The sequence below is a fragment of the Triticum aestivum genome, chromosome 6A, assembly GCF_018294505.1.
Source record: "Triticum aestivum cultivar Chinese Spring chromosome 6A, IWGSC CS RefSeq v2.1, whole genome shotgun sequence".
Lineage (NCBI taxonomy): Eukaryota > Viridiplantae > Streptophyta > Magnoliopsida > Poales > Poaceae > Triticum > Triticum aestivum.
Window position 1 is genome coordinate 621920397 of NC_057809.1, and position 20946 is coordinate 621941342.

Below are 20946 nucleotides of genomic sequence, written 5' to 3' on the forward strand. Positions count from 1 at the left end.
TAAATAATCCATGTTTTATTTCTGTTTAGATTAGTTAATAAACACACGGGACCCACCAGTCAGAGTTGACTGTGCTGACGTGGCCTTTGACCGGCCCCACACGTCAGTGACTCATGCCAGCGGTGAGTCACTGACCAGTGGACCCCCCTGGTCAGGTTTGACCCGAGGCTGCCCTGTTGACTCTGCTGAGGTCAGCATGACGCCATGCTGACGCAATATTCCTTTTCTAGAATTTAGTTTATTTTATAAATAATCAGGAATTCCAGAAAATAGCTAAAACTTCAATAAATCATAGAAATTCAACCGTAACTCAGAATGAAATAATTTATATATGAAAAATGATCAAAAAAATCTAATCTATCCATCTGTACCATTTCCATGCATGTTAGAACAACTTATCACTACTGTTTAGGACAAATGAAGTGAATGGCATTTAAATAATCACATATGGAGTTTGAATTTGAATCTTGTATTCAAACCAACTCCATTTAACTTGTTGTTAGTTGCATTAGCTCAATCAACAGCATGTTGCCATGTCATGATCATGCATCATACTGTGCATTGCATTGATCGTGTTCCTTCTGTGTTTGCCGGTGTTGTTCCCCCTCGGTAGACGCTGCACCGATGATGTGATCGTTGACACTGATGAAGACTGAATGTTATCTTTAGAAGTGCCAGGCAAGCAAAACCCCCTTGTTCATTCGGATACAATCCCACCCTCTCGCTCCTGCTCTATTTTACTGCATTAGGACAACAACGACACAACTATTATTTGCTGCGGTAGTTGAACCCCTTTATCCCCTGCATGACCTGTCATTGCCACAGTAAATAGATGAAACCCACTAGCATGAGTAGGAGTTGTTTGAGCTCTATTGTGCCTACTCATTCATGCTTGTTTGTCATGCCTGCTACTGCTTAGAGTTGAGTCAGGTCTGATTCATCGGGAATGAATCAGAGGTGTATGAACATGTCCTACTGTGTGTGAGCTAAGTGTGTGAACACGATTTGGTAAAGGTAGCGGTGAGAGGCCATGTAGGAGTACATGGTGGGTTGTCTCATTGCAGCCGTCCTCAGGAACTGAGTTCTGTGTTTGTGATCCATGATTCAGCTACTACCACGCATTGGGCCCGAAACCAATGGACCCTCTCGACTTCTTGATCACCCTTGTCCTCTGTCCAGGAGTTGCAAGTAGTTTCTGGTGTTTGTAGTATGCTGGAGGCCGTGGGCAGCGCTGACCGGAGGGGTGGGCTGTGATGCGGTAGGCACGTGGCCGGGTATACCGGGCGCCCGTTTGGTGTCACGGAACCCTGTTCACATCGTTTGGGGCTGTGAGCGAAACTCCGGCCGGATCTCCTCATGGATGGAACCCAAATAGGCGATAAACCTGGACTAGAGACTTAGGTGTTTAGGTAGGCCGTGGCCGACACCCACGTTGGGCTTCCGCTTGAAGGTTGCCGAGTACATGTCGTGTAAACGGCGGTAAGTGGTGAGAGCGTGTGTGAAGAAGTACACCCCTGCAGGGTTAACATCATCTATTCGAATAGCCGTGTCCGCGGAAAAGGACTTCTGGGTTGCTTATATCAGTTCATAGACAAGTGAAAGTGGATATTCTAAAATACGCAAGATAAGCGTGAGTGCTATGGATGGCGTTCTCGTAGGGAGACGGGAGCGGATCCATAGTGGTGTATTGCTATGGTGAATATGTGGACTCGTGTGCGCCACCTCAAAGAGTTACTTGCAGTCGTAGTTCAGGATAGCCACCGAGTCAAAGCTGGCTTGCTGCAGTTAAACCCCACCATCCCCTTGTTGAAAATGATGCATATGTAGTTAGTTCTAATGTAAGTCTTGCTGGGTACATTTGTACTCACGTTTGCCTATTTTATGTTTTTGCAGAGAGACCTCAGTCTCGCTAGTAGTTCCGCGTGGTCTTCGACGTTTAGCTTGTTACCTCAGCTACGATCTTGTGCCCTCGGCAGGATCTGGTAGATAGTCAGGCTTCTTAGCCTTTTTCATTTGTAGATGTCTGTACTCAGACATGTTGAGCTTCCGCTTGTGCTTTGATTTGTATGCTCTGAATGTTGGGTCATGCGACTCATGTTTGTAATATCTCGCTCCTCGGAGCCTATTGAATAAATACTTGAGTTGTAGAGTCATTTTGTGATGCCATGTTGTATTTGCACATATCGAGCATATTGTGTGTATGTTATTGAAATGCTTGGTATGTGTGGGATCTGGCTATCTAGTTGTTTATCTTTAGTAGCCTCTCTTACCGGGAAATGTCTCCGAGTGTTTCCATCGAGCCATGGTAGCTTGCTACTGCTCCGGAACACTTAGGCTGGCCGGCATGTGTCCTTCTTCGTTCCTGTGTCTGTCCCTTCGGGGAAATGTCACGCGATGGATACCGGAGTCCTGTTAGCCCGCTACAGCCCGGTTCACCGGAGTCCTGCTAGCCCAGTGCTACAGCCTGGATTCACTCGTTGATGACCCACACGTTCGATGCTGGGTCATGGATGCCTGTCCCTGTAAGTTAGTGCCACTTTGGGTTTACGACTAGCCATGTCAGCCCGGGCTCCTTATCATATGGATGCTAGCGACACTATCATATACGTGTGCCAAAAGGCGCAAACGGTCCCGGGCAAAGGTAAGGCGACACCCGTGGGAATACCGTGCGTGAGGCCGCAAAGTGATATGAGGTGTTACATGCTAGATCGATGTGGCATTGAGTCGGGGTCCTGACACTCCCGGCACGCTTCATGCAAAGACTTGTCGTACTCCGCACGGTTGTTATGCGCCTCTGAGACCATGGTCCCTAGAGCAACACATATACCCATAGTATGAAAACTGTATCCACAACCTCATCCAACTAATTCGAAACAATACGACCGTGAAAAAATATTCAGAACCAGTTCGTACGATGAACTACTACAAACTATCAATCAAAAAGCTCTTGCATGACATCCTGTACTCGAATTACGCCAGAACTACTCAACTATGGCAAAACCTGGATTTTCTAATCTCTTCGGAAATGACTTCTTGGTCGAATCAATGGAAAAAATAATCAGCACTGCAATCAAAGATGGGAGGAGCCGTGGAGGAGACCTTTTTAATCCGGCGTCGGCGTGGTCGCTTGAGAAGCGATGGCACGATCCCGGCGATGGCTATGTGAGGAGAAACATGGTAGATGGGGGTGGTTAGGATAGGGTAGATATGTGGTATAATGGGAAGGTATATATCCGTGATTGTAGGGTTAATTAGTTATTTTGAAGTAATGCGCTTCGATGCAAGTTTTTTTTAACGAGCGTGATCTTTTCGGGGCTTCCAAAACATGTGCACTGACCGCGGGTCCAACCACATATCATAGAAGCCCGAGCCATCGCCGTGCCCGTGCCAAGCCACCGCCCACCATTGCCTCCCTTTCCCTTGCCCCACCAAATTGTTATTCTTCTCCGGCGACGAAGCCTGCCATCGCCGGTGGACGGTGAGAGACGAGAGATGTCCATGTCCAGTTCGGCCCTCCGTCATCATGGCCGCGGTATGGTTCACTGCCGATGACCAGATGCCCCGACTGCCCACGCATCGCACCACTGAAGCGTTTGACAACCATATCGGAGAAGAATGGAAACCATGGGCGGGAATTTGTGAAATGCGAGAGCAAACCAGAAGCGGGGAAGGTTAAATCTATGTTCTGTTGTGTCTTTTTGCTATGAATTCTAACCCCAGATTTATATTTATTTCCTCGGAATTGGGATTTAGGGTTTCCCTTCCCTATTTTAGAAGCTGAAAACATGCAAGCATTTTGAGTGGCTGGATGAATACGTTGAGAGGCTTAAAACGGATGGCTTAATTGATTTTCCCATTGATTTGAGGCACGGGGCAACCCTAGAGGCAGATCTGCCATCGACGGTGTATAATAAGGGCTATGCCAATGTTCCTCTGATGGTGGCGGATGCGGAACTCAAGGTGGAATTGAAGAAGATGAACAATAACTTAAGGCAGTTGATCGATCTGAATAAGCACGCAAATCTGATGGCCGCGGGATTTTATTTTTCAATAATTGTTGTGGGATTTGTTTACTTGTTGATCATCACTCATTAGAAGTTGTTAACAAATTATTTCAGTCAGCTTCTGTATAAGCAATGTCATTTGTGCTTAATGCCTTGTATGACCAGACCAAGGAAAAGCTCATTTGTAATCTATTGGAAAGGACAAATAAAATTGAAAATTGATTTCTTGTTTCCAAAAATAAAATTTAGCAAAGAGGAAATAGCTCGAACATAACATAGTAGCCCGAACATAACATAGTACCACGAACATCAATATAGTTGATCTAACACAAATAGTACGATAATGATGATTTGTAAAGTAGCACATTACATCAAGGATTTATAAAGAACGCAAATTATTTTACTACGTTGTGATGTAACAACTCCAGAGGCACATGTGGAACATGGGAAACAAACAGATAAATCCCTTGATTTCCCAGGTACATCAACATCATCAAAAGTTAGGATGAAAAACAATGGTTATGGCACCATATTCTGCCATGTCTTGGGGCACAACACGATGAGGCAGTTTCTGTTTGAACAACAAATTTGTTATGTTAGCAAATTTGCAACTTATTCTTCTCTAAAAAAGGAAGAGCAATAAATTCATTCCAAGAATTTGCAGAAATAATTGTCAACCCATTTTCGTTGGTAATTACGAGATATGTTTGGCGCAATTAGTGGCTAACTGGTTTTTTTTTGAGGAATAGTGGCTACTTGGTTTGATACATGCCAAACGTTACGTTCAGATTAGTTGCATTATTTCGTTCATTCTTTACCCAAAAAATCTATACAAAGTGTTAATTGGACACTGTGAACAATGTGGCACGAAGGTTGTCGGATGGTACCGGATGGAATCCATTGTAAACCAACTCTAAACCCTAAACCCAAAAAACCAAAAAACCCTGAACCCTAAACCCTGATAACCCTAACCCCCCCCCCCCACACACACGAAACCGTAAAAACATTCAAAATTTTGCCCCACGTGGAAACCATTATGCATGAATTCTCTATGGGGTCATGGGATGCCATGAAGAAAGTTAGGGATCATTAGTACATGTACACGCAAGTATGATCTCTGACATGCGCATTTCCGGTCCCTGTACATGTACATGTAAACCAACCCAACATCGATCTGGTTCAGTGGATGGATGCATGCTCTATGTGGCATGAAGTATGTCGGCCGAGCCAGTCGATGGACCAGATCGATGCTACCGGAGGTTTCCATTGTAGACCAACGCTCGACCTATGTCCGGTGTGTGTGATAGGTACACTGTAAGACAAACATAGTTCCGTCAACCCTAAAACCCTAAACAGTGATAACCCTAAACCCCCCACTAAACCGTAAAAACATTCAAAATTTTGCCCCACATGGAAACCATTATGCATGCATTCTCTGTGGGGTCATGGGATGCCATGAAGAAAGTTTGGGATTATACACGCAAGTACGATCTCTGACACGCGCATTTCCGGCCTAGCATGTCAACACCCCGAAAGCACTAGCTGGGTTCCTCACCTGTATGAAACCAACCCAACATCGATCCGGTCCAGTGGATGGATGCATGCTCTATGTGGCACGAAGTTTGTCGGCCGAGCCAATCAACGGACCGGATCGATGCTACCGGAGGGAATCCATTGTAGACCAACGCTCCATCAATGTCCGGTGTGTGTGCTACGTCCACCGTAAGACAAACATAGCTCCGTCAACCCTAAAACCCTTAAACCCTAAACCCTGATAACCCTAAACCCCCCCCACTAAACCGTAAAAACATTCAAATTTTGCCCCACATGGAAACCATTATGCATGCATTCTCTATGGGGTCATGGGATGCCATGAAAAAAGTTTGGGATTATACACGCAAGTACGATCTTTGACACGCGCATTTCCGGCCTAGCATGTCAACACCCCGAAAGCACTAGCTGGTTTCCTCACCTGTATGAAACCAACCCAACATTGATCCGGTCCAGTGGATGGATGCATGCTCTATGTGGCACGAAGTTTGTCGGCCGAGCCATTCAACGGACCGGATCGATGCTACCGGAGGGAATCCATTGTAGACCAACGCTCCACCAATGTCTGGTGTGTGTGCTACGTCCACCGTAAGACAAACATAGTTCCGTCAACCCTAAAACCCTTAAACCCTAAACCCTGATAACCCTAACCCCCCCACTAAATCGTAAAAACATTCAAAATTTTGCCCCACATGGAAACCATTATGCATGCATTCTCTGTGGGGTCATGGGATGCCATGAAGAAAGTTTGGGATTATACACGCAAGTACGATCTCTGACACGCGCATTTCCGGCCTAGCATGTCAACACCCCGAAAGCACTAGCTGGGTTCCTCACCTGTATGAAACCAACCCAACATCGATCCGGTCCAGTGGATGGATGCATGCTCTATGTGGCACGAAGTTTGTCGGCCGAGCCAGTCAACGGACCGGATCGATGCTACCGGAGGGAATCCATTGTAGACCAACGCTCCATCAATGTCCGGTGTGTGTGCTACGTCCACCGTAAGACAAACATAGCTCCGTCAACCCTAAAACCCTTAAACCCTAAACCCTGATAACCCTAAACCCCCCCACTAAACCGTAAAAACATTCAAAATTTTGCCCCACATGGAAACCATTATGCATGCATTCTCTATGGGGTCATGGGATGCCATGAAAAAAGTTTGGGATTATACATGCAAGTACGATCTCTGACACGCGCATTTCCGGCCTAGCATGTCAACACCCCGAAAGCACTAGCTGGGTTCCTCACCTGTATGAAACCAACCCAACATTGATCCGGTCCAGTGGATGGATGCATGCTCTATGTGGCACGAAGTTTGTCGGCCGAGCCATTCAACGGACCGGATCGATGCTACCGGAGGGAATCCATTGTAGACCAACGCTCCACCAATGTCTGGTGTGTGTGCTACGTCCACCGTAAGACAAACATAGTTCCGTCAACCCTAAAACCCTTAAACCCTAAACCCTGATAACCCTAACCCCCCCCCACTAAATCGTAAAAACATTCAAAAATTTGCCCCACATGGAAACCATTATGCATGCATTCTCTATGTGGTCATGGGATGCCATTAAGAAAGTTTCAGATCATTAGTACATATACATGCAAGTACGATCTCTGACACGCGCATTTCCGGGCTTGCATGTCAACACTCAATCCTAAACCCTGATAACCCTAACCCACCCCCCACTAAACCCTAAACCCCGAACCCTGATAACCCTAACCACCCCACTAAACCCTAAACACGGAACCCCTAAACCCCTAAACCCTAATAACCCTAAACCCCTAAACCCTAATAACCCTAAACCCCTAAACCCTAAACCCCTAAACCCCTAAATGAGTTGACAAGATTTTCTTATTTCTTTATATCATTTATCCAAATCTCACATAACTCACACGGCCCACCCCTCCCTAAATCCCGCGATTACAGCTCCGCATTCTAACCACCCGGGCCGTCCGCACCTCCCACGACCGCAGCAAGATCAGATCGGAGACGCCGGTCGCCCATGGAATACAGGAGTTGGCGGCCACCACTCGCCGCCCACCGCCAACGCGGTCTGAGGGCTCGGACGTCAGTGTTCTTCTCGCTGCCTCCTCCTCGTGTGAACGCGCCGTTTTCCTTTGCGCCATCGACCGCGCTATACCGGCACTTATAGTTTCCCACGCACTAACCGTCGCCATCTAATCGGTGGCACCATCTTCGAGATAAGATATTACCTGATCGTAACTCTTTATAATCATTGTCCGCCGCTCCTTTTGTAGTTGAACCCTCATAGGTTTTGCACCCAAATAGGTTATGTGCTTAAACCCATAAGTGGATCATATGTTAAATGACCTAGTTAATTTTGTGAAAATTAATTCTCTGCTAATTTTGTTATACATTTTCCAATTTTGTTCAGATTAATTGAGCCGGATTTTATCATTGCATATGAGCCAGCAATGTCAGTTTCAGATACGAACCTTCATAATGGAGAAAAGCCCATCTCCGAAATTACCGATGCGGTAAGTAATTGACTGTTTGTGTACAATCGTTTCGTACACATAATTCATGTGTACTCAGTATAATTTAATGGCATGTAACAGGAACTCGCCGAAAAGCATGGTCATATGAAGTTAGTATGCTCACAGACAAGGTTTGGAAAAACCATGAAACTATTGTCACAAGACCACAAAAAGTACATCATATCAGAAACCAGTCTTGGCGGTCTAACCCAGATGCATGAAGTGACTCTACGGCGCATAATGTTGGTTAGACTAGCCAAGAGCATAGATATGGACACGCAATCCATTACCATCGGTAAAACGCCAATTCCTATAACAAAAGAGGACGTGCAAGGTATATTTGGCATTCCGATAGAAGGGGAGGATATAGAGCCACATCTGGAAATGCAAACCGACATAGAATTGTTTACCGCCTATGCAAACAATGGGCAAATTTTGATTTCTGACCTTGAAACGGCGATCCGAGCTTCCAAAGCCCCAGACGGCGATTTCCTGAGACGGTTCATTCTGTACGCAATTGGTACTGTTCTAGCACCAACAGCACAACATTATGTGGACTCGAAATTTCTCAACCTTGTTACAGATCTTGAAAACCTTCGGAAATTTAACTGGGGATGTTTCACACTTAATCACTTCTTCAAGTCCGTTCACAAGTTTAGAAATCGAGATCACGTAAATCTACAAGGAAATCTAATTCTGCTCCAGGTTAGTGATAGATCACTACTTAATGTCCTTTAATTATTGTTCTGTTGCATATCTGTATGGTGATGAACTAATTTATTGTGTAGTATTGGTACTGGGAGCACGTGCGTAGTGGCCGATTAATGTATGCTTCTAGACCCCCTCCATTGATCGCACGATGGGACGAAATGATGGCTACTTTAAGAAGCGATGCTTACGAGAAAGGAGGTCTTCATAACGGGCTGGTACCTATCTACAATTGAACTTTCTATATCCGATTTTTTATTTGGTACAAATGGTTCATTATATTTTATAAAAATAGGCTGTCATGGAAATTTGTGCTCCTCAACGACCGTCCGAGAATTCTAATAATTTTCCAAGAAAAAAAGATGAACATGTGCATCAACATGATTCGTATCGAGCACCATCACAAGGACAGCAATTTAGTAGCCAGCAAGTATGTACTCCAAGGACTATTTGTTTTTGCAATATCACAAATAGGTGTCATGGAACCTCATTCATTTAGCTATTGTTATCAACGGGGTTTTATTTTGTTTGCACAGATTGAAATGGTAGTTGAAGTCATGAATGCACGCATTGCTGATCATGAAAAGAAGGTAGGCAGGAAGTTAATGGAAACTGAGCACAGATTTGATGTCAAATACCAGACTCTAGGTGAAGACTTGATCGACATGAAGACTAAAACTGGCACTAATCCTAGGTTGTCGAAGGCCGAGGACGAAATTAAAGACTTAAGGAGGGAACTCCATGTATGTCATACTGTGCATTTTGTATTTTTTATGAATATGTTCCTTCATGTTCATTATTGTTTGCATTGTGACAGGAATTAAAATATGAATTTACAAGCAACCGACAATCAGTGTCACAAAAAGGAGGCGTGCAGGTGATCAATATGGCCCAACACGTCAATATCTAAAAGTAACAAACTAATGATGAACTACCTTTGTTCATTGTAGGATCAAGTCAATGTGTGCAATTCATCCCTGACAGGAACTCCTAGGGCTAGCCAATTCACGACAGGGACTTCGAGTACACCAAGTGCAAGACATGTGACAGAAAACAATGAGGAACCACAATTAACTCCGATGAAGCCTGTCTTTGGTAATGATTACAAGTTCACGGATGAGGACATAGAGACAACCGTTTACATCCGCGGAACATATGACCCTGTTGAAATAGCTAGAATCGGAGACATTTCCCTCACAGCAGAAAATCTGAAGCGAAATTTGGACGACAAATACATTTATGGTGATGTAAGCCCATTATACTCTATTCTACATCATTACTGCAACAACTGTCTTATTATTGTATGATTGAAAATTTGGCAGGTTATTATGGCATATGCTCGCATTAGCCAAATTGAGAATGATACTACCTCAATCATATCCCCTCAAGAAACCGAAAAGCTGTTACAAATGAAGGGGGTGGTTCCTGTTGGACGTGCAGCCTCATGGTTAGCTCGTGTAGCAGGAAAATTTGTAGGGCGCCGAAAGGTACACGTTTTCCACACTTTCATAGTTTACGTACACACTGTACACGACAAATTTCGGTTCTCAACCCAACCCAAATTTTACTGCAGGTGCATGTCCCACTCAATGTACACCAAAACCATTGGATGCTAATGATGTTTAATTTTGACAAAAAAGAAATTCAGACTCTGAACTCCATGAATTATCATTGCGACAAGACCAAGGAAGATTCTCTTGTAAGTGTTCTCTTGCTGCCTCTTTTGATCCGCATGGAACATGAGCTCCCAAAGTACCGTAACCCTATGTATAACTCGTCGTACCCTAGGTGGACTCGATTCAGTTCTGCATTGACGAAGCTGTCAAGAAAGGGTTGATATCACCAGCTAAGAACATCAATTTTGCCGAATGGACCAAAAAACGCTATGAGAACATACCACAACAGACCGATGGGTACGCATGGCCTCATAAATTATTATTTGCGTACACGAATAAGATTACTGATCTTTAACTAAACATCGCAGGACTTCCTGTGCGGTTTGGACACTGCAGTACATGTTGTCATGGAACGGGGATGAAATGACCGATATTTTGAACCAGGTAATTGAATGCCTAATTTAAATTTGTACTTTGTTTAGCTTGAAAGCTATGCTGACGTCAGTGTCGGTTATCCAATATAGGCAAGGATAGATATTTTCAGGTGGAAAATATGTACAGCCTTACTGCATTCAAATTGCAATGCGCTTCGTCTCGAATCATATAAGTTCCCCATAACGGTTAGCGCTACATGAAGAATATATCATTTATTTCATAAGTCTCATGATTAGAACTAACGCAGCACTCTCTCTTATACAGAAGGAGGTGTACGATGCCCAGCAAGCAGTTCTACCTGATGCTTCAGAAGAGGACGTACAATTAGTCAACAATCCTGATGGTTCCAACGAACCTGACACATCCAACTCCCAGAAGGATACCGGTGCACCCAACTCCCCCAAAAATGGTGCACCCAACTCCCCCAAAAGGAAGAGAGCACGTGGACGCCCGAGAAAGCTAGTCGATCCCGAGCAAGCAGCAAAAACAAAGAGTCTTAAAGAACTGAAACTTAAATTTGACAGCAAGACCATAGCCAACCAAGTGTCTTCGTTACCATCACGGTCACGCAGAGAGCATAAACCAGCACCAGCTTTATTGAGCCCATTCAAACACAAATAGGTAGCATCAATTGATCATCAATTGATACATGCTCATGCTCATGCTCTACTTCTAGCATCATTTGATACACGTTTTGTTCTTATCAGAAAGTGGAAATAGGTACTTTTGGCAATCATGAGCATCCTCTACTTATTGCAATATCTAATGCATTGATACATTCTCATGCTCATGCTCTACTTTTAGCATCATTTGATACACGTTTAGTTCTTATCAGAAAGTGGAAATAGGTACTTTTGGCAATCATGAGCATCCTCTACTTATTGCAATATCTAATGCATTGATACATTCTCATGCTCATGCTCTACTTTTAGCATCATTTGATACACGTTTAGTTCTTATCAGAAAGTGGAAATAGGTACTTTTGGCAATCATGAGCATCCTCTACTTATTGCAATATCTAATGCATCATCAGTACAAAGCTTGATTTGGCAATAGGTGGAATCGGCAATCATTTGCATGCTTTAATTTTGTCAAAAATTAATGCATAGTTCAGTTGTAACTGCTCATAGATATGGCAGGAACATGCTGAGTTATACACTAAACATAGTCATGCCAAGCTATAACTACCATAGTCATATTATTAGAGTTCCTAGCATGCATCACCGTACGGCAGAATAACACAGCAACCATAACATAGACCACCGTACGATACTTGAGTTGCTAAGGCCTTGTACAATGCAAGGTGCTTAGGGGAGTTGCTTATAGAAATAAACCAGGCTTTTCTTAAGCACATGTGCTTATTTGTACAGGGTAGACGCATAACTAGGCGTCTCTCCTGTAGAAATAGGCACCGGTGCTTCAGAAAAACCCTGTTTATTTTTCTAAGCACCACCCTAAGCATCTAGCATTGTACAAGGCTTAAACATGCATCACCAAAATAGTATTAACAACTAGGAACACTAAACCAGAGTAGCAGCAAACTCTTAACATAAACGGCAGATCAACCACCGCTCAGCATAGGTTCAGACACACCATAGGACATCAGTTTTAGACTCCAACAACAAACAAACATAGATAACATAACAGGACACGGCGGTCCTGGGGCAGCAGCAGCACTCTAGCAGCACATCACTTCTCTCCCTTCTTCAATGCATGTTGTAGGGCTCATTGACTTTGACAATCTCGAGGAAGCGTGCGTAGGCAGCATGTTTAGCCAGAGTACTGGCTTTATGCTTCTTACCATGTCCATTGCCAGTGCTGAAGGCATGCTGGATCATGCCATCTATGCCGCCACCGATCACCTTGCAACAGAAAGGGCACCCAATCTTGCCAAAGAAACGGTACTTGATCTTCCCAGCAATCAGATGCCTCAGGGTGTACCGGCTCTTGCTGTGCCTGCTGTCCATGCTGTAGTCCACGTCGTCGTCATCCTCCTGTGAATTAGTGAATTAGTACACATAGAAGAACTCAGCTAATCTATTATGGTACATTGACTTTAATTACAATGTTTTGAAAGTACACATGTGTAACATGGCAACTATCTATTTGCTAGAAACAAGGCGTATGTGCACATACATAATTGAGCCAAAGAAATTGACATGCATAAATATGGACGGTGGAATAGTTGCATTTATAGATTAGTGCACAAGTAGTACATAATTAACACATGAAAGACTTCATGAAGTGGCTTGGTTTAATGATATTTGATACTTGTTACAGGTGTAATTCTTATTGGAATCAGAAAAATGGCTTCATTATACTCCTCCATGTTTCACACAAGGGGGGTTTGTTCTATCTACTGGAATGAAGAAACCATTATTCTTTCTGACAGCGGCAATACTGCTTCTCCAACATTGTTAGACCCTGATAAGTTTCAGAAGGAAATTGGTAAAGGAGCTATGGGGTGTCTCACTGCTCATATTGATGAGAGATGTGGCTGTGATCATCTAGATAACATACTGTGGAAAATTGGCTAGATGAAATGTTTTGATTTTTTGGTATCCAGTGGATATGTACTGTCAGCCCATAATTATTAAGGGAGCGATCACTTCCTTTGCAAAATGGAAATCTGTATAGAATTTGCAAATGGATCATCTATGAACATGTGTGCAAACTAATCATCTATGAACATGTGTGCAAATTAATTCATCTACATAAACTAAAATGAATCAGGAACTGCAGCATTTTGTCACTGTCCTTGGGAAGCCAATGGAGAATCCTGCCATATATCCATTGTTTAACCCACTTTTTTCATTAATGTATCCCTGCCATGAACATTTTCTTGTATTTGGGTTCATTACCCCACTTCTTTCATTAATGTATCCCTTGTGAAACTTATGCTCATCTAGTTAACAAGACAAACCCCAATGCCATGAAAAAAACCCAGAGTATCTGCTGGAATCAGAATGTGAATCAGATTTAAAAATCCACATCCAACATGAAGATCTATGCTAGATCCCTACAATCCTACATACGTAGAACTAGCACGCCCAAGTGAAATTGATGCTCATCTAGTTAACAAGAAAAACCCCAATGTTATGAAAAAAAACAGAGCAAAAAATAGAGTACTGCCTTAGATAGCTCGTCAATGGCATCCTCGTCGAAGTCGCCGCCCTTCCTGCAATCTATGTCGAACTCCTTTATGGCATTCTCCTCGAAGAGCTCTTCGATTTCGTCATGCACCTTGCGCTTACGCCTTCTCATCTCCTCCTCCTCCAGATCTTCCCCGACCTTGTGCTCGCCGACGGGTGCCTCGACGGCTGCGATGGTAGTGGGAGCAGGCACAACGGTCGCTGCACCGCTAGCTTCTGCCGCTACGGCGGACTCCGCCGCTCCACCTACGGCTGCAGCCACGGCAGCAGACTGCTCTGCTCTGATGGTTGCCTCCGGCTCGTCCGCCGCATCTTCACGTCCGTGCTTCATCATCGGTCGAAGACAGGAGGAGGGAGGCGTAGGAAGGGAGGAGGGTGGTGAGGAAGGAGGAGAGGGTGTTGAGGTGGTGAGGAAGGAAGAGAGGGTGGGGAGAGGACGAGGGTTTTCTACCCGATTTGGGGAAGAAATGCACTGCTCCTGCCTCTTGGAGTTACCGAGAAGCCGTGGGTGCCGATTTGACTTGACACACCCACCCGGCCGTCCCCATTCCACGTGGGGACGTGGCGGTCGTGCACGCGGTCGTGCACCTCCTGCGGTTTGCCATCAATTGCTATCGGTCTCACAAGTGGGTCCCCTTGTCATCCACACAACCGAGCCACCACATGTACCACATTTTTCTTTCTCCCCGTCTCGACCACTCCACATCTTTCTTTCTCCCCTTCTCGACCAGCGCCGCCGCCGCCGCCATCTCCCGACGACCCCTCTCTTCGCTGCCGGTGCGCGGCCGCCGCCAACTCCGGCAAGTACGTGAGATCTCCCCTCTTCTTCCCTTCCCCAACCGCGTCTCCCTACGGAGGCGGATCTGAGCCGATTGGTTTGGACTGAAACTTAGTTTTTGGATTGGATCTTGATTTGGTTTCTATGGTTTGAGACCAAATCAATCAATTAGTTTGAGCCGCCACTACCACCTACTACTGCTTCAAATCCAAGAGCCGCTGTTGCCGGCCGGAGCTCGTCGGCTCTCTCGAGCTTTGACGCCATGTCTGATCTAGATTCATGACGTGCCCTCGCATATGGCTTTGTCCACGGTTTGAACCTTTGGATTCAATCCAAAAGTTGAAAACGGTTTGGACTGGGTTGGATGACGAGCATGTATAGTTCGGTTTGGTCTAGATTCTAAATGAAAATATCTGGATTGGTTTGGTTTTGATGTGTGCCGTGGATTGGACTGGTTTTAGTTTGGATGCCGAACTATTCCCAGGTTTAGATGAGACGGGCATTGCCATTGTCATTGGCATTGCTTTATTACGTAGATGATAGAAAATAGATTGATTGGCCATTGCCAGTATAGGTTATCACTATGATTTATTATATGTATGATCTTTGTATTGTACTATGTACAATTCAACTTAGAGTTCAACATGTTCTGTGTAGAATGGAGGAAGCACAATGTGGACGCTGCAACTCACGGTGCCGGACCAGCCTTTCTACTGCCACGCTGTTCGGCATCTACTTCCAGCCTTCTTTTGTTTTTGCAGCGGTAACAATTTATATGAACCTTCTGACAGTACATTCTTTTTGTTTTTTTGCTATTTCCACTAATGTATTGTGTCTGTTATTTGTTTTTATCTTACACAGATCGTACCATGCAATGTGAGATTGGCATTCAATGAGCTCGTCGCAGACACCGTGACCTTCGACGCTCTTGGGGGCCCATACACTATGCAGGTCGAGAAGGGGCGAAAGATAACCCAGATAGGAGGAGATGATTGGGATCGTTTCATCGCCCGCATGCGTCTTAGTGGGGGTGAATTGATCAGCTTCTCCTTCAGAAGAGATAGGCCCAGGATTTCTGTTATCTATCTAAATTTGATTCCGGATAGTGAGGATGAAGTTCATGAGGAGGAAGATGGTGCTGATTCAGATGATGACGATTCAGATGATGATGAGAACCCACTTGTTGAATACCTGTATGCCCAAGGACTCAGACTGGGCGACGAGGAAATCGGCAACCTCTGGGACATGCTTCCGCTACGTGAAGACTACCTAGGGAAGCCATTCGTGACCCGCCTCACAAGGACGAATGTTAAACGGCATATCATGGTATGTTACTTAGTGTGGTAATTACATGATATGCATGCTTAGTTAGTGTAGTAGTTCATATGATATGCATGTTGTAGTACTGTGATGAGAGGCCTAGTTTAGAATTCATTTAGTGAAGAATTTTATGACATGCATGTAGTGTAGTAATATGCGATGATATGCTTAGTGTACGCAGTAATCTAATGATATGCCTAATTACTGTAGTAATTTGATGCTTGGCGTATAGTGTAGTGATGTGATGATATATATGCTCAGTGTTGAATCCAATGATATATGTGTCTTGAAGTGTATGCTTTGTTGATAATTGCACGTGACATGATCATATATCATGTCAACTGTTTTCAGAAATTACCTAAGAGGTTACTTGATAGTTGTGGCATCGACCCGGACGAAGAAGGCATGGCTGCTGGACTACGCCTTACCAGAACGGGCTCCATCACCAGCTGTGCCTATGCAGTGGACACGGACGGTCGCACTGTCTTGAGCAGGGCAGGGTGGAAGAAGTTCCTTCGTGCCAAGAATCTTCGGGTAGGACAGGCCATCCTACTCACTGTTGCGAACACCCGTCGCCATGACTTGAGGATGATGATCACCATCCACCTCATTTAGAACTGGGGTGGGCCATGTATCAATGTGAAATGAACTTGTTATGTTAGCTCTTGTTTGCGAGTACTTGTCGTGTATTACCGTACCTATATCTACTCATATCTAGGTACTATTGCTTGTGATGGATTGCAACTATTATTAACTGGTAACTAATGCTCTACTAGCTATGATTATTCCACTGTGTGATGTTTTATAGGCTGTAGTGTGACATGGTAACTGTTATATATGGTAGAGGCTTGTCTCTAAGACCTTGTACAATGCAAGGTGCTTAGGGATGTGCTTCCACTGTGTGATGTTTTGTACGTGCCAGGTTGTAGTATGAAATGCTAACTGTTCTATATGGTAGTGGCTGGTCTCTAATTGGACCGACATGTTGAACTAGTATCAATGGTAGAGGCGTTTCGTTATGCGCCACATCCAACAGTTCACATAATTAATTATCCAAAGATTAAGGTATGAAACCCTTGGTCATACATAGCAACATTTCGTTCCTAAAAATTAAGGTACTTCCACATTCAAACTAACTAATACTACAAATTCGAAGGAACTACTTAATACATTAACAGCACATAGGGAAGTAGCCCTGGTCCAACGGCTTGAGAAATGACGAACAAAAACTGAAAGAAGAAGGATCAGCCAGTAGCAGCACCATCAGCCTCCCAGCCTCACAACTTCAGCCAGCCTGGTGAACTCCAGGTTTTTTCCTGCAAAACACACATGTGATGTTGGAGGCAAGAAAATAAATATGCCAGGGGTCTTGTCATGGCATCTAATCGCACGGAATGCTAGTACAAATGATGGAGAACAAAACATCCAACATGAGCAAATTCATAGGAGTTCTAGATCCATGGATACCATCAAGAAAAAATGCTCAGTTTTAATTCAGACACAAGACTTGGTGAAAACATGCATATTCATATCAGCAACATTGATATGGCATCTTTGCAAGCTTGGGTCAGTGACTTGTCTTGTGTTTCATGGCATGACAATAATTTTAACAATAAATAGACATGAAATTGACCCAAACTCATGTACAAAGTTAGGCCATATGATGCATGGATTAATTCACACATAAATGACAAAATGCCAACTTTGTATAGAATTTGCAGTACTGAAATATTTCAGTGTGTACCGGTGTGTACTGAAACTGCAGTAGTGAAATAATTCAGTGTGCATCGGTGTGTACTGAAATTGTAGTAACGAAATATTTCAGTGCCTACCGGTGTGTACCGAAATATTTCAGTGTCTACCACTACAACATTACAAATTTTGCCTAGGGCAGTACCGAAATATTTCAGTGCCTACCGGTGTGTACCGAAATATTTCAGTGTCCACCACTACAACATTACAAATTTTGCCTAGGGCAGTTCCGAAATATTTCAGTGCCTACCGGTGTGTACCGAAATATTTCAGTGTCTACCACTAGAACATTACTAATTTTTCCTAGGGTTCATATGATGCCTAGGGTTCACATACATCATAATCCATCCTCCAAATCCATGTACTCAAATGTTCATGCAATTCATTGAGATTAAAATGCCATCTAGCATTCCCTCTCTGAGCTATTACGATCAGTATCACCACGATGTAAGCACGAGCAGTAGGAAGATGAGGAGTGGGGAAGCTTACTCTAAACATAGCTACCGCCGCCGTTCAGACGAGGAGAGCGGCGAGGGAAGCGTGGAGAACGGCGGGGAAGCGAGGTCGCGACCACTGTCCTCCTCATCTTGCGCTTCGGAGTCTCCGGTGACTCGGTTGGAGGCTGCACAATCTGCAACGGCACCTCGTGCACGGTGGGTTCCTGATCCAGTGGATGCTCTACCCTGGATCTGAACGCCCACCACCTCCGCCTGGTCCACTCGCTGGACGAATTGTCCTACTCCATCGCCCAGAGGAGGATCTCGATCTTGTGAATCGGTTGTGCGGGCGAGGGGAAAAGCTTTGCCCTCTCCTTCTTCGTCAAATTCTTGAGAGTGGCCATTGCCGTCCAGCTCATCTGCCTTGTGTTGTCAAACCAAGAACGGATCTCCCTCAACCTGGCCAACTTGACCTGGTCGCCGCCGGCGATCTGCACGAAGTCGGTGCTCTCGCCGCCGGCCATCAGCTCGATCTGCCGTGGAAGAGGGGGTGGGGGTGGGTGGGGGGGGGGGTTTGCCTGAGTGGAGCGAAGTTGCAGCGGCAAGAAGGAGGAGATGACTGCGGTGGACTTGGAGGAGAGGGAGGAGATGGCCGCCGATGAGTAATTGTGGAATGTGTAGCACCATGGCGGCGGTTATGCATTCGACGAGAGGGGCGGCGCGTGCAAATTTTCCTAGGACTAAACTGCCCCTAGATTAAAACGCGTCCCCACCTTGTCACGAGTACCGGCCCCACTCGTTTTAGTACTTTCGCGTACTTTCATCGGAGTACTACCCAGTACTTCGTATTAGTCTGCCGTTAGATCGACATCAATGAACGGTTCTAAAAAAAGCCCAACCACTCTAAAACTTGTATTTTAATGATTAGTTCATAAATAAGCAAGCTGCATGCAGTCAGTCAAAATGATCAATCACAACTACTAGTAGACATTCCCAGAAGACAACACACTACAATGTTCAGTAATGAAAGCACCAACACACTACAATGTTCAACATTACAGAGAAGAGAATTGTTACGTTAGATGAAGCAAAGCGCGATGTCAGAAGACAAGACAAGAGAAGTAGGCCCAAAATGATAAGTCATTATATTCTCTGCTCCCAAATCACTCTACACGACCGGATTTGCTGGTTCTCTTTTGACTATAACCATGTCCCATTAACATAGCTGGTCGTGCCTGAATTGCTATTAGTTAGCAGCAAACCAAAACATTCATGTATATGCAGATGAAAGTGAAGGTCATTTTAAGGTTTAGAGCAGCACACACTTGTTCCTCTCACCAGTCAGTCGCTAAAGAAACCTTAGAAGACAACACTCTATTGGTCCGATTACGAGTAACTTAATTTGCATTTAATATCTATCAGTGTGTGCATTGCTAGCTCTTGTATAAATATTTTCCAAAAGGCATGCTCTTGTCCCGATCTCTGGTTATCCTATTATGTCTGACATAAAGGACATGGTAAAGAAAGAACTTTATCTCCTGGCGTGCCATTACTATTAGTAGGGACTATAACAGGCTCGCTCATGGCTTGCAGCACATGCCAGAACATATCGCGATCAGATCAGGTTGGGGGGCATGCCGATGACCGTGATGATCGTGTGAGCCTGGTATTGTAATGGGTGTTTTACCCCTAAAAAATATGATCTGATGACAATTTCTTATGTTATGTATACGGTATACCACATTAGATGGAAATGCACCATTCATTCACTAATGACCAAATAAGCAAGAAAGCTTTATTATTTATTTATTTTTTGCAGGAATAAAGCTTAATTTATGTTTCCCAATCCGTCAAAAAAATATGTTCCCTACTACATGGCTCTAATTTTTATCTGAAAATGTGTTTGTTATTGCAATAGCCCATTTCCAGCTGTGGGAAAACAACTGGACTGTTAATGGTTACATTGGAAGTCTGGAACAGTTATTCATTGGAACTGCAACAATCATTCATTGAAATTTCCTCCTCCTTCGCAAGAGTAAGCAGTGAAGGTGGCCTTGGGCGCCATTCGAACTGCAACAATCATTCATTGAGTCAACAAATAAATCGCAATGGCACAACAACAAGAACCAGGGATTGATGGAGGCTCTTCTACCTACCTGGGAAAATTGTTTCTTTGTCACCTTGTAAATCTGCTTGCCTGTGAAAGACCATATTTGATTGCTTTCCCTCCCATGGACAGTCAATGCAGTTGCAACATATCTGAACAAAATAGCTAGGTCCAAAGTCATTTCTGGATAGTTCCACTAAATTATTATAGATGGGAGCCAATTTAAGCCCACTTATATATAGCCAACTATTTAGATTGGGTCCAATAAGCATTGAGTGTAAGAATTCCAACATAGAGTTTGAGAACGCAAGTGTCTAGAGTTGCACCTAATGAATATATATTTCAACATTTCAGGTTTAAATAATAGCCCATATAGCTGAGACATTATGTAATACATGGCTAACAGCTGACGATTTTCTAGAACTTTCCAAAATAGGGAGGGCACAAAAAGTTATTGGTTATTAGCTCACTCACCTTCCAGTGGGATCCCTCCTGACATCAGTCACCATAGAATGCTCTTTTGTGGCCATGGTCTCAAGATCATCGAAATTGTAGAACTCCAACTGCTCTTCTATGGCCAT

General features: G+C 44.2%; 1 protein-coding gene across 1 annotated transcript; it reads right to left on the reverse strand.

Moving 5' to 3' along the window:
- Nucleotides 1-20238: 20238 nt before the first annotated feature.
- LOC123129872 (eukaryotic translation initiation factor 3 subunit B-like) lies at nucleotides 20239-20946 on the reverse strand. Its single transcript, XM_044549850.1, has 3 exons — nucleotides 20840-20946; nucleotides 20415-20517; nucleotides 20239-20328 (listed from the first exon to the last, which is right to left on the reverse strand). The coding sequence occupies exons 1-3, from the start codon at nucleotides 20944-20946 to the stop codon at nucleotides 20239-20241; spliced, it is 300 nt and encodes a 99-aa protein (XP_044405785.1).